Raw genomic sequence first — 12,805 nt, forward strand, 5'->3', positions numbered from 1 at the left:
ATTATAATGAAACTGGAATCAAGATCTTTATTATAATAACTAATGAGTAAATAGCAATAATGCAACACATGCAATGCATATTTGTCAGCTTAGGCGCTCATTGTTGTATATAATTCCTTAGAAGCAGTGGCAGCATTATTGTTTTTGACACAAATGCCTGTACTTGTGATATGTTCTTAATATTATACATCAAACTTGTTCTTTAAAGTAATACTTGCGAAAACCCATCTGTATATAATTCTTTTTTCTAAAACATCCCGACGAAACGAAATACAGCTTGATGGTAATAATATGATCCTTTCTATTCATCAATGTCGGTATTATTTTCAACTGTAATCACAAATTAAACAACTGTATTTATATTCAACCGGTCAAGCCATCAGTCTGTCAAAATCAAATATATTTTGCGGTAACACTCTTGCGTAGTTTGAACGGAAGGTTAAAGGCATACAACCTAAGTAAAAACGAAAAAACTTATATAGTTCTTTTTTCAGTTCATAATAACTTATTTAGACTAATAATTATGATTCGTGTTCTTACCAAGGCCGAAATCAGGCTAGTATCGGAAATTTTGTGATAAAAAACGCGATTCTTCATTTTTGTCTGGCAGACAAAAACTCGCTGTTTGCCACGCCTATATTCATGTAACCTCTTAGTTGACCTCTCCCGAAGATTAAAAATTGCAGCCATGTGCAAACGCGTGTTTGCAAAAAACATGGAGGAATCAATTAGATCGAAAGTCGGTAGAAAGCGAAATCTTACGGATTCTGAAAGGGAAAAGAATAGAAAAAAGCTCGCTGGAAAAATTATGGCAACACGCGCATATGTATTGGTGACCAGCATGAACGATGGAATGAAATGAAGTCCACTTTAAGCCTGAAAAATAATCGAGAGGTCGCCAAATTCTTGCTGAATAGGTGAGTCACAATTTTGCAATGAACAGCCAATTTGTAATACCGCCATTTATTTCTTATAGTTAATTCTTTATCATAGCTTTTAAATTAACATGTTTTATATAAACTGACATTATTCTATTTATCTTGCAATAAAATGTTTCAGCCCTGTACAGAGCATATCGCTTGACACACGTGTAAATCATAACATGTACTGCTGCTGTTTTTGAGGCTACCAAAAGGGGAATTAAGGATCAGCTTCATTTTCGCAGCAACCATAAAACGTTATTTAGAGGGGGGGGGGTTATTATTTTTTTTTAAATATACAATGCAAATGGTAATGATTGTAAAGGAAAGTAATGCAATACAGTTGAGAACATTTTATGCATGCACATTTGTGTAAAGTATATAGCATAATTGTGTCTAATGAAACATTTATTTTTCCTGGGTACATTAGTTATGAATTGAATGGCAGTGCAAGAAAAACGGTAAGATTCATCAGAAACAGAGTAATGTCACAGAAGACATGGTCACAGTTTCTACACCAGGGCCAATAGTTCATCGGATACCGATTCCTGCTGTGTCTGATATAACCACATCAAAATTAGATCTGGCACCTGTGTAAGTATTGCTACATTTTATTTAAGTTTTATGTATATTTACTTGTTTAAAAATGCATATCTAAGTAATTTATTTACTGCATGGAAATTTATCATTCTATATTTGTGAAATAGTTTGCAGTTGGTAAAGATTATACATGTAAAAGAAATATGGTACATTATTTTATACTTAGACTATGACTTAGAATAATATTTTTGTTGTTAATTATTTGCTGGCATTTGTAAACATAAATAACAAAGAACATGAATCATTTGTGGAAAAGAGAGTACATAAGTAACTAAAGCAAAGATAGAATAGTTCCTTGTGTCATTTTTTGCAAATGTTATTTGCTTCATAACCAAATGTTCCTCCTCATGCAGTGGGTATTTTAGTTATAGGGCCTCAAGGGAGAATAGTCCTTAACTAAATGAGTCACCCTCTGTAAATCAAATACGATTATTATTATTATTATTATTATTATTATTATTATTATTATTATCAATTGTTGAAGCATTATATCTCATTCATTCCCATCATAATAACATGATAAATGATAATGCTTTGTTCATGTCGAATGAACTGCTACTAAGACAAACCTCCGTATGATAAATAGAACCAAACTAATGCACGACATATCCAAGCAAACCTAACAACTTGCTTACCTCCTGCAGCAGAACAACTCGATAACTGCCTGTGTTCATTGCTCGACAAACATGCCCCAGCTACCAAGTGCAGAGTATCAATTCAAAAGTGTTCTCCATGGTATAGCAGTGTTACGGACCAGCTTCGCACTGCTAAAAGAGACCACCCTAAAGCTGAGAGGTTTTGGTTTTCCACCAGACTCACTATTCATAAGCAAATCTATGAAGCCGCTAAGAAGAATGTCATAAATATAGTCCATGCAGCGAAATCAGCCCACTACACTTCTAAGATCATGGAAAGTTCCAGATGCAAAGAGCTCTTCGAGATTACTAACAAGCTAATGTCAAGGAACAAATCTACGCCACTTCCAACTACTTTCTCTCCAGTCAACCTTCCAGACGTGTTTGCGAATTTCTTCCGTGACAAATTACAAACCATTAGAGATAAGCTTGACACCACAATTTCAATTGACTCGTCGTCACCATACAGTTGGGATACAGAATTTGAGCGACAACCATTAGCAGCATTTGAACCTGTCTCTATGGATTTCGTACAAACAATCCTGATGAAGTGTGCACCAAAGTCATGTGAACTTGATCCAATTCCAACATCACTGCTACTTGAGTGCTTAGATTCAGTATTGCCTTCACTAACTGATGTTATTAATACCTCTATCTCATCCAGGGAATTCCCATCATTTTTCAAAACTGCCATTGTAAAGCCTCTGCTGAAGAAACCAACACTAGACCATAGCGATTTAAAGAACTGCCGCCCAGTTTCTAATCTCATATTGATATAAAAAATCTTAGAAAAGGTTGTTCTATCCCAGTTTGTCTCATCTGAATTCAAACAGTCTTTTTAGCAACATACAATCTGCATATCACCCATGCCACAGTACTGAAACTACTCTTCTATAAGTGGTTAATGACATTCTCTCTGCGTTGGGCAGCGGAAAGATTACAGTCCTCACCCTCCTTGAATTGTCTGCAGCATTTGACACAACAGACCATGATATATTACTTTACCATCTCCAGCATGTATTTGACATTCATGATAAAGATTTACTGTGGTTCAAGTCCTACTTGGTCAACAGGACACAAGTTGTATCTGCAGATGGAATACACTCCAGCCCAGTTGATCTATTTTGTGGTGTTCCACAGGGGTCTGTTCTTGGACCTGTTCTATTCATTCTATAGACTCAGTCGCACTCAAGTGTCATAGATCATCATCCAGTGTCTCACCAATTGTACGACGATGACACCCAAATATACAAATCTAGCCACCCAACTTTAAGTTGATTCTACCGTCCAAGGTGTAGAGAGGTGCATTTCTGATGTGAAATCATGGATGACATGTAACAAGCTGCAGATGAATGATGATAAAACTGAGGCCATTCTGATCACTGCGAAAAGACTTTCTCATTCACATCCTTTACCTCAAACAATAAATATCAGCAACACCAGCATTAAATTCACACAATCAGTACGAAACCTTGGTGTTACTCTGGACAGTACTCTCACATTGCACCAACATGTCATGAACATATGCAAGGCTGCATATCTTGAGCTGAGACGCATCAGCTCAATTCGCAAATATCTTTCAGTTGATGCCACTAAAACACTTGTGTGTTCATTAGTACTTTCAAGACTGGACTATTGTAACTCAACTCTGTCTGGTTCATCTCAATATATGCTCCAGAAACTTCAAAACACAACTGCTCGGATCATGCTTAGAGTACCATGATCATATCATGCCTTCCCGCTGCTCTGTACCCTATACTGGCTATCCATTCGATCCAGAATCGAACACAAACTTTGTTCTCTGTGCTACATTTCACTGTCGGACTCTAGTCCAACATACCTATCCAACCTCACCTATGTGTATACACCAGCAAGATACTTACGCTCCTCTTCTGACAATCGTATACTCATTAATCCCACTATGAAAACATACTCATACGGACAGCGTTCTTTTGCATACCAGGGCTCAGCAAAGTGGAATGAATTGACCACTGAACTTAGACACAAAGAAACAGTGATCCCATTCAAGAGTGCTCTCAAAACTCACTTATTTCGACTGCAAGAACAAACTTAACACCTAAAAATGTTTCCTACCTTAAATATTCTTAGCATGGTTTTTGTTTTCTAATTTCATGGTGTTTGTTTTTGTAATCATATAATATGTTTTTTATATATCTTATAGGTGTTGTCTAATGTTGTAAAGCGCTTAGAGCTTCTAAAGATTAGGCGCTATACAAAGTCCTGATTATTATTATTATTATTAATTTCAAAATTTTGTTTCTAGGGATTCAGCCTTGTCTGGAGTTGAAGAATTACAGGAGAAGGAAAGTGTTATGATGGGAAAGTCTACAAGTTTTATCAACCCATTTAAGTAAATATACTAACAACAATAATTGTGATACATACATAAAAGGAGAGTATTTGTGTAGTAAACTAAAAAAACAACCATTGTGATACATGCATGATATATGTAACCTAACTAAAAACAATGATATATATATAAAGTGGATGGTATTTGTGTATGAATGAGAAAGTTGCTCCTACAAAAGCTTTCTTTTCTCTAGAAGTTACAAATGTGTAATTGCAATATATCTTAAATATAGTATAGATGCATAATTGAAATCACGAAGATGGCTGTCATAGGAAGGAAATGAATACATTGTAGCATATACACAAACCACACTAAGGCCATAGATAGGGGCCATCCATTTAGTACATACACATGGGGGGGTCTACAGATAGGTACATATGCATAGGAAACGGGGGGGGGGGACCTCGATAACAATTTGTCTTAATATAGAACCTGTTTGACAGGGTTCAGTCAGTGCTTTTAATTATGGCGGACACTAGACAAACTTGTTAAAGTTATGCAGCTTATTTCTTTCATGCAGCCAGACATTCAACGTCAGTGGACTATCTGTTTTGTTAAACACATTAAAATTATTAATCCTTGATCATTTCTGCATGGATTAAATATAGGCCGTTCTATAGAATTTGGTTGGTGGTAGTGCGGCAAGCGTACATACGCAGGTGGGGTGTGTGTGAAAAGGTATGCATGTGTACAGGGATGGGGGGAAGGGGCCAAGCTTTGCCAGATTTTTGCGTACATACTAAATAGATGGCCTCTGAAGAATTCTTTTTTCTCACTTACCTGTCCAACTGATCTAAACAGCCACTGACTCAAAATTATATTTTTCTTATTTTTTTTAATCATACTTTTTCTTTTGAAAGTAACAACTTTCACATACCTAATGCGCTTTCCCACACACACACAAATTTCTAAAAATTTCCTACCAACCTACCAAAATTTAAAAGCTTGGTATGAGAGAGGGGAATGAATATTATTATGTTTTTTTCTGGTCTTACAATGGAAGTTTCTGAGAGTAACTTTGAAGCAGATGACCATATGTCAGATGAAGATTATAAGCCAAGTTTATATCTTTCATTCAGGTAATGAAAATTTTAGTATCTTTTCAATTAAGAATTTTTTGTGATTAAAATGTTATCATGTATGTAACTGTCATAAATATTTCATTTTTATCTTCAAGACCAGACAGTAACATTTGTTTGGAAGATGCTAAAGAAGAAGACGACACAAATGATGAGGATGATGGTAGTGATCAACCAGAAATAGAAGGACCTGATATTTGGCGTATTCATACTGTGAAAATACCTTTAACTTTGTTGGTGACAGTACTTTTATAGTTTATTACAGTGCACTTCTAAGATTCATCAGATTTATCAATATTTCTTTTACTTTTACAAAGATACATTTACTCCATCACCAGCAAAACTGTTAGATGTGCTCTGAAATGTATCAGAGTTTGCAAACTGGAGGATGTTACTCACATTATATTACTATACATTTTGTCATCATATCAGTTAAGGTATAAACTAATGTTCCTGAATTGTTAGACTTGTTTATGCATACTTTACTGGTATATACATATATGTTAGCTGTTAATGTCAGTGGGTTCACATTTAGTAAATGGCAGAATAAAAATAAACATAGATAGGTAGAAGTCCCTATTTATTACATAAAACTGTCACACTAAATATAAAAAAGAACTCTTTATGGTATGTAAAATAAATCAGGTGTTATATGTATCTAAAGGTTTGTGTAAATGGACTTGTGTCAAGAAATGGTATTCACAGCCTCTGCTGAATAGGCAACTACATGGTGGTGATTTACTTTTGGCATCTGCCATACTAATCAATGTCTGGCAGTACCTTTCAGAATATTGTCATGTTTTTAAAATTTCTGAAGCTACCTATTTTAAGTTTTGACATGTCATAAAATTCAAAGGACATATTTAATTCCATCCACTGACCAGTATTGGATTGACCATCAGGAACACACATTACAATCATTACATGGAAAGGAAGTTGTAATTCTTGGTAAGTCAAATTTCAGTTAATATAGCTAAACCTCAAAGTTATCTGAAACCTATACCTATATCCAAGATATACATGTCCTTTAAAATTCCAAATATCATGAAAACACCTTTAATTTGAAATTTGATCATTCGTCTTGTAAGCGTATTTTGAAATCTAGGTGGGAAAATGAAATTTAGGTGGGGAAAGCTGAATTTCAGCATTTAGTCATTAATTTCATGCTAAATCCCAACTCTGATGATTGGTTACTCAAAAACAACATGGCAGTTGTTATTATAAGATAGCTATTATTATTATTTATTACAAATGATTATATGAAACTTAGGGCTAATTCGAACTGCATCCTGTATTATGGGGATGGTAGAATGGACAGCCCTGGACATTCAGCCCAGTATTGCACATACATATTCTTGGAAAATTCCAGCTAGAAAATTTTGTGCATCATAACAATGGACAAAAGAATGACAGACAGGAAAAGCACAAACTAAGAAAAGGCATGCTTTGTAAAAGGGTTGAATTTCTTAAAGAAAATAAAATAAAAATTGTAGAAGTCGTCACATATTCACATTTACAGATTACTGCGCTGATGAATAAGTTAGCTTTTGCTTAATTACTCAGATATAATGAAATGACCCAAATGTATGTGCATGTTTATTTTCTTGATGAACAACAAATATAAATTATGATAAAAAAAATTTAATATACAAAATGTGATGTATCAACATGTACTGAATGCTGGCCAGAAATATATATCATCCTGAATAATAACTAATATCGAAATTCAATTTAATGCCACTTCATGAAGATAACATGTATCCCTCTTTCATTATGTACATGACATTTGACTGATAATGAACTGAAACTCTAATGTCCTTTGCCTATCACAATAATGTTGGTTTGTGCTGCATGCGTGCACTAACAGTGATCAATAGTATTAGGTTTACATTAGAAAGATAACCACATTCAAACAATCACAATAAGTTATATTCAAACAATCACAATACGTTACATTCAATCACAATAAGTTATATATATATATATATATATATATATATATATATATATATATATATATATATATATATATATATATATATATATATATATATAAAATCCACATTACTCATATACTCATAACAGGTTATATATTTGGTAAATATGGTATACTGACAAACAATTTTGTGACCACTGACTCCTTCAAGTAAATTTGTTGTGCATAATTACATATATATATATATATATATATATATATATATATATATATATATATATATATATATATATATATCAGTACCTAGCTACCCTAATATTAAAACAAATGCAATCTGAAAAGCACATGGGGGTGGGCTTAAGTACAATATCTGTTTCTGTGTAGTAGTTTGTTTAGGTGATGTACTAAAGTTTGTCATTGAGCAAATGGTAATCACTTTAGTCAAAAGCATATATACCAACACAGGATAATAAAACATCAATGTAATGGCTAGTATTTTGGACTGGGATGTCTGTAATCAATCTGTTATAGTAATGGTAGACTAGTTCCTCATATAAACGTCAGTTTTATGACTTTTCTGGAACAAGGCATAAACTGTGCAAAATAACTCTCCATTAATGTCAAGATGGAGATTAATGGACAAGTCACTTCTGGATGCAATGACAGTGACTTCAGCAGATAGGTCCATCTATACATTTGAAACAAACTTCTGAGAATTATATAATGTAGTAGCAACAGTTATAATGTGGAGTGAGAAAGAGTTTTCTTTGAATGCCAAAATTATTCTTAGATGATATGTATCAGTTCTTGATACCTGACTATACTCTTGAATTAAAGTTATGTCTGCACGTGCACATTTGTAATTATATAAGTTTAGTAAATTCATAATATATAACAGTTAGTTTTACAGTGTATGAAGTTGTGTACATTCATTAGGGTTTTCATATAAATGGTATTATTATTTCTGTGGTGAATGAACACATTTGAAAGAAATGAAAATTTGATACTTTAATTGGTGTCAAGTATGTTTGTTTTAGTTGTAATCAGATGGCATTTGATGCATATATGGGATATAGCATTCGAGGTCGCTTTTGATGAACTAGTATTTTAGTCTTATAAATGTATCGGAAGGTTCCAGAGCCATTTTGTTTCTATTGAACTGCCATAGTTAACGAGCAGTATTATGCTTGATAGAATAGTATCATAGTGTTTGTAGTTCTGTTGATATTTACACACCGATCTGTATTCATGAAACACTACCAATAAGTTTTCCTTTCGCAACTCAGCATGAATATGCATTATTTATCATTTGACTTGATGTGTATATGCAAGAATACAATCATGTTCACCATCTACTGTTGTGCCTTACATCCTTTGCATCCCAAGACAATGCTAGTCAACTTTAATTCTTCCTAGTTTTTAAATAAATTTTCTGTATAATACCAGTAAATGGTCTCCTCACAGTTGCTTTTAAAACAGAGCCATACATATAATCATTCTTTGGCAGATATGTAGTTAATAAAATGTTAACAAAACTTGCTCATGCAAAATAAAAATTGCATAATACAAAAGAAATGCTTTATACGACTTAAAATAAAATCACGAGTTCCTAAGAAAGAGAATCCTACCAAGAAATTAATATCTAAAATCAGGTACTATATGTCTAATATATTTAAGGACAAGTATTCAAGTAAAAATTAAGATGTATGCCTAATAACAGAATTTCTCACCCATGTGACCAAGAAATCTAGGAGTTTTACTAATGTTGCTTTTCTTATCTCAGCCTGGCTGTCTACTTTTAAAAAGAAAGACCCCTGTTGTCTTCTGCTTTGACAGATGGAGTGTGTATACACACACACACACACACAGATATATATATATATATATATATATATATATATATATATATATATATATATATATACTCCAAGAACTTTGTTCATAAATTAACTTAGTTTCTCCAACTTTGTTAACACACCATACAAAATATTTTGACACAGATACACATACAAGAGGTTGATCTATTTGGCAGAACTGCTGACCCACAGGCAATACATATCACTTGTTAAAACAAACCAAATTCTCTCAAGAACTACTGCAAAGCCAGCAACAACCAGAAATGTGTTATGTCAAACTTGTTTTTGTTTCTCTTCAAAACTTTTCAAACATCTGAATCTGCCCCATCTGAGATTGCAAATGAAAACTTGTGCACTCGCTATTTCACAAGATTTCTATGTAGCATACCACTACATTAGTAATAGCTATACTTGCCACTTTTGCAGGACAGAAAATATAAATTTCTAAGTAAATCATCAATTCAAAATCTCCTCGAAGTCATTACATACCTATTTAGAACTGTGCACCAAGCATTGTACTGCACGGTATCATGCTGCTGCATACCACAGAATGTTTTCCAAATTGATGAAAGTTAAAAGTTAGAAGTATATAAGCTATTAATTAATTAATTATTACTTTTAAAGGACATCCTTCAATTAAATGTCATAAGGTCTCACTGGACAGTTTATCTGGTGAATTTTCATCCGACAAGGACATATTGCAGAAAAATGAGAATAATTTTACACTGAAGATACAAATAAAAACAAACTAATGATTTTTGTAGAAAGCATACATGTGAGATTTTGACTGAGGCAATCAGGTTAATTCCTATTGCAACTGGTGGCTTTTATACTGAACTAACACTGCCACCAACCCCTATTTTGAATATGTTCCTGTGACAAGGCGGCTAAAAGAATCAGTATGTGCCTTATGCATGAATCAAATTCAATAGTACTATAAGAAATTAGCATACTTTTCATCACCCCTCAACCATTTAGATTTTTACATATTTACCTCTGTAGCAGACACATGTAAATACGTAAGCCAAATCGGCTGGTCATTTGCAGCCCAAGTTACGCATTTGATCTCCAATGCTCGTCTGTGATAGGCAGTCAGCAACAAGCCAACCCATTTCCAAGCCTAACTTAAAATAAATCTCAACCACATTACAGATTTAGCTTGTGTGAATTTATAAATGATATGCATGTGATGATTAGGTTCATGCCTTCTACCTTAAAAATTAGGAAGGTGTCAAAATATGAAACTATCCAGTGAGACCTAATACAGCAATAATATCAAATGTTTTTATTTTTCTATTTTCTAATGCATGAATTTGAGTAACTAGTGTTGACAGGTCATCCAATTGCCCTCATTCATATATTTGTATCAATGTGCTGTATTTATACACAATAGCACATTGTTCCTGATGCTTATTGTGCAGTACTTCCAACATGTAACAAGTATAACTCTTTTCTTTATTTCCTTTTTCTAAGAGCAGCATAGAAAGCTATATTATATTTAGGTAATTATTCTTATTTTAATACAAGAGTACAATACCTGATGACTTTATATAAAGTGAGAGGCAACAATAGTACTTGTCTAATATGTGTTGAATCTGCTAACTATATTACAAACCTGCAGGGTTCTTTTAATTGGAAAAATTGGGTGAGAAAAATAATCTAAGTCAGTGTTTGTACCAAGACAATGAAATCCCAATTTTTGATTGGGATTTTCTTGTCTTGGTGCAAACCCCAATATAGATTCTATTATTCATACATCACATCACTGGAAAGATCACCCAAGTCTTCCTTGAGTAACGCCACAGTACTGGCCAAAACAATCTGGGTATTTATCCCTTATACGCCATACACGGCAGCTTGGAATGACACGTCTGTTGCCAGCACGAAGGTATCCGTAAGTCCATAAAATAAACTGCCTATAAGCAGCATGCCTTTCCCCCCCAGCTGTAATCATTATCTTCTTCTGCTGCCAGAACAAAATTGCCTATACCTCTGTGCAACAAGGAGCATGACTTCGTCTAAAATAACCAGGTTGAAGTCCTGCAAAATTTTAGAAAATTGTCAGTATAAAATATTCTAAAAATATAAAAGCATTAAATGTTCTGTCGGAAAATAATGATTCTTCCGTTATGTAATGAAGCAAACATATAATGATAAACAAGTGGTTCATTCAGCTGCTTAATTCACTAATAGTAAATTATAAATAACAAACATATTAACTCTGGATGGGCAATTGAGTCTGATTATAGTCATGAGACTTGTGGAAAGTAGAACTGCAAAGACAATTTACCAAAATATTACTTACAGGAAGCCTTGAATATCAGTTTGGCATTATTTGTTTGCAGCACTGCTTTTCATCATCAGTTGGCATTTCACAGCAGTTACTACATATGCACCAACCGGGTGATTCGCCTCTTGGTCTTGGATGGTATCATTGTTGCTCTGTTGATGAGCCATTTATCACTTCAAAGACTATATTGTGGTGTTTTTGGCATATTCGAGCATAAAGTTTCTTTTCCTTCCTTTGTCATTTTGGCTATGTGTTCCTATAAGAAATGAATTCAACAATTAAAAAATACTGACAAAAAATGAATCATAAATGTACAAGTCTTAATACAAAAGCTAACTGTAATGGGTAACAAAAATCATGTTTACCTACAACTGATGATCCCTGGCTTCAGCTGTAGTAGCCACTTTTGTCCTGCTAAGTGATGGTCCTTGATTTCCTCTTCCTCTCTTTTGCCTTGTAACTCTTCTGCTGCCCCTACCTGACTCCCTTCCTGTACTTCTACTAGACTCACTTTCTGTACCCGTTCTAGTAGACTCCCTTCCTCTAATACCTCTTCAAACATCTCTTACTTGATGTTGGTCTGGGCTGTCAGTACTGTTATGAAGTGATGATGTCTGAGATCCTGATTCACTTCGTGTTATCAGAAACCTAGAATTAAATCATATGTGATAAAAGGCAGAAAAATTACAAGTTTTTCAATTGTAATATGGGGGGATTATTAATTTTTATTTTTAATTGCACTTTTGTAGAAGCTAATACTTCTATCACATAACAATGTACCACATTTTTTTAACTGACAAAGCCATGAAATGGATATTTATTTAGAATGGAGCTTGCCCACAACACTATTATTATTATTATTATTATTACTGAAGTGCAAAAACAAATACGCAAATCACATCAAGTATCGGATACTTAAGCCTGAGGTGGAGATGCAAATTTACAAGACACTTAACTTCATTCTGAGCCAAAGAGGCGACTTTAGCAAGATCTTTTAAAAGCGGTTCTGACTGCAATGATACGAATTGTCATATTTTTATTTAGTTTATCTTGCAACGTAACACACAATCTCACAAACACAAGTAATTCGGAATGGAAATTATAAGAATTGCCCCTTA

General features: G+C 33.7%; 2 protein-coding genes and 1 long non-coding RNA gene across 4 annotated transcripts; 1 reads left to right on the forward strand and 2 right to left on the reverse strand.

The window, feature by feature from the left end:
- Positions 1–738: 738 nt before the first annotated feature.
- On the forward strand, positions 739–8,894 carry LOC149787082 (uncharacterized). Of its 2 annotated transcripts, XM_089977606.1 has the most exons (4): positions 739–917; positions 1,351–1,514; positions 4,440–4,526; positions 5,704–8,894. In XM_089977606.1, the coding sequence occupies exons 2-4, from the start codon at positions 1,420–1,422 to the stop codon at positions 5,858–5,860; spliced, it is 339 nt and encodes a 112-aa protein (XP_089833732.1). In that variant the 5' UTR covers positions 739–917; positions 1,351–1,419; the 3' UTR covers positions 5,861–8,894. The 2 variants fall into 2 exon arrangements, with proteins under 2 accessions (XP_089833732.1, XP_089833734.1); XM_089977608.1 differs by lacking the exons at positions 739–917; positions 1,351–1,514; positions 4,440–4,526 and adding an exon at positions 5,105–5,605.
- A 147-nt stretch (positions 8,895–9,041) lies between these two features.
- Positions 9,042–11,928, reverse strand: LOC149787083 (P2X purinoceptor 7-like). The gene is made up of 3 exons (XM_089976039.1): positions 11,901–11,928; positions 11,733–11,809; positions 9,042–11,381 (listed from the first exon to the last, which is right to left on the reverse strand). The coding sequence occupies exons 1-3, from the start codon at positions 11,926–11,928 to the stop codon at positions 11,172–11,174; spliced, it is 315 nt and encodes a 104-aa protein (XP_089832165.1). The 3' UTR covers positions 9,042–11,171.
- Positions 11,708–12,337, reverse strand: LOC149787084 (uncharacterized). The gene is made up of 2 exons (XR_016425084.1): positions 12,053–12,337; positions 11,708–11,943 (listed from the first exon to the last, which is right to left on the reverse strand). It is a non-coding gene; the product is annotated as an uncharacterized LOC149787084 (long non-coding RNA).
- Positions 12,338–12,805: the final 468 nt, after the last annotated feature.

Source organism: Sinohyriopsis cumingii, chromosome 12 (genome assembly GCF_028554795.1).
Source record: "Sinohyriopsis cumingii isolate HCF-2022 chromosome 12, ASM2855479v2, whole genome shotgun sequence".
Taxonomy (NCBI): domain Eukaryota; kingdom Metazoa; phylum Mollusca; class Bivalvia; order Unionida; family Unionidae; genus Sinohyriopsis; species Sinohyriopsis cumingii.

Bases quoted from the DNA above. Each gene is read 5' to 3' on its own strand.
- LOC149787083 (XM_089976039.1), bottom strand. From the start codon at position 11,928: ATGACAAAGGAAGGAAAAGAAACTTTAT. The intron at 11,810-11,900 runs GCTCGAATATGC...CAAGACCAAGAG, and splicing joins GGAAGGAAAAGAAACTTTAT to GCGAATCACCCGGTTGGTGC. The intron at 11,382-11,732 runs ATAATGCCAAAC...ACAGAGGTATAG, and splicing joins AAAAGCAGTGCTGCAAACAA to GCAATTTTGTTCTGGCAGCA.
- LOC149787082 (XM_089977606.1), top strand. From the start codon at position 1,420: ATGGTCACAGTTTCTACACCAGGGCCAATAGTTCATCGGATACCGATT. The intron at 1,515-4,439 runs GTAAGTATTGCT...TTTTGTTTCTAG, and splicing joins AAATTAGATCTGGCACCTGT to GGATTCAGCCTTGTCTGGAG. The intron at 4,527-5,703 runs GTAAATATACTA...TTTATCTTCAAG, and splicing joins AGTTTTATCAACCCATTTAA to ACCAGACAGTAACATTTGTT.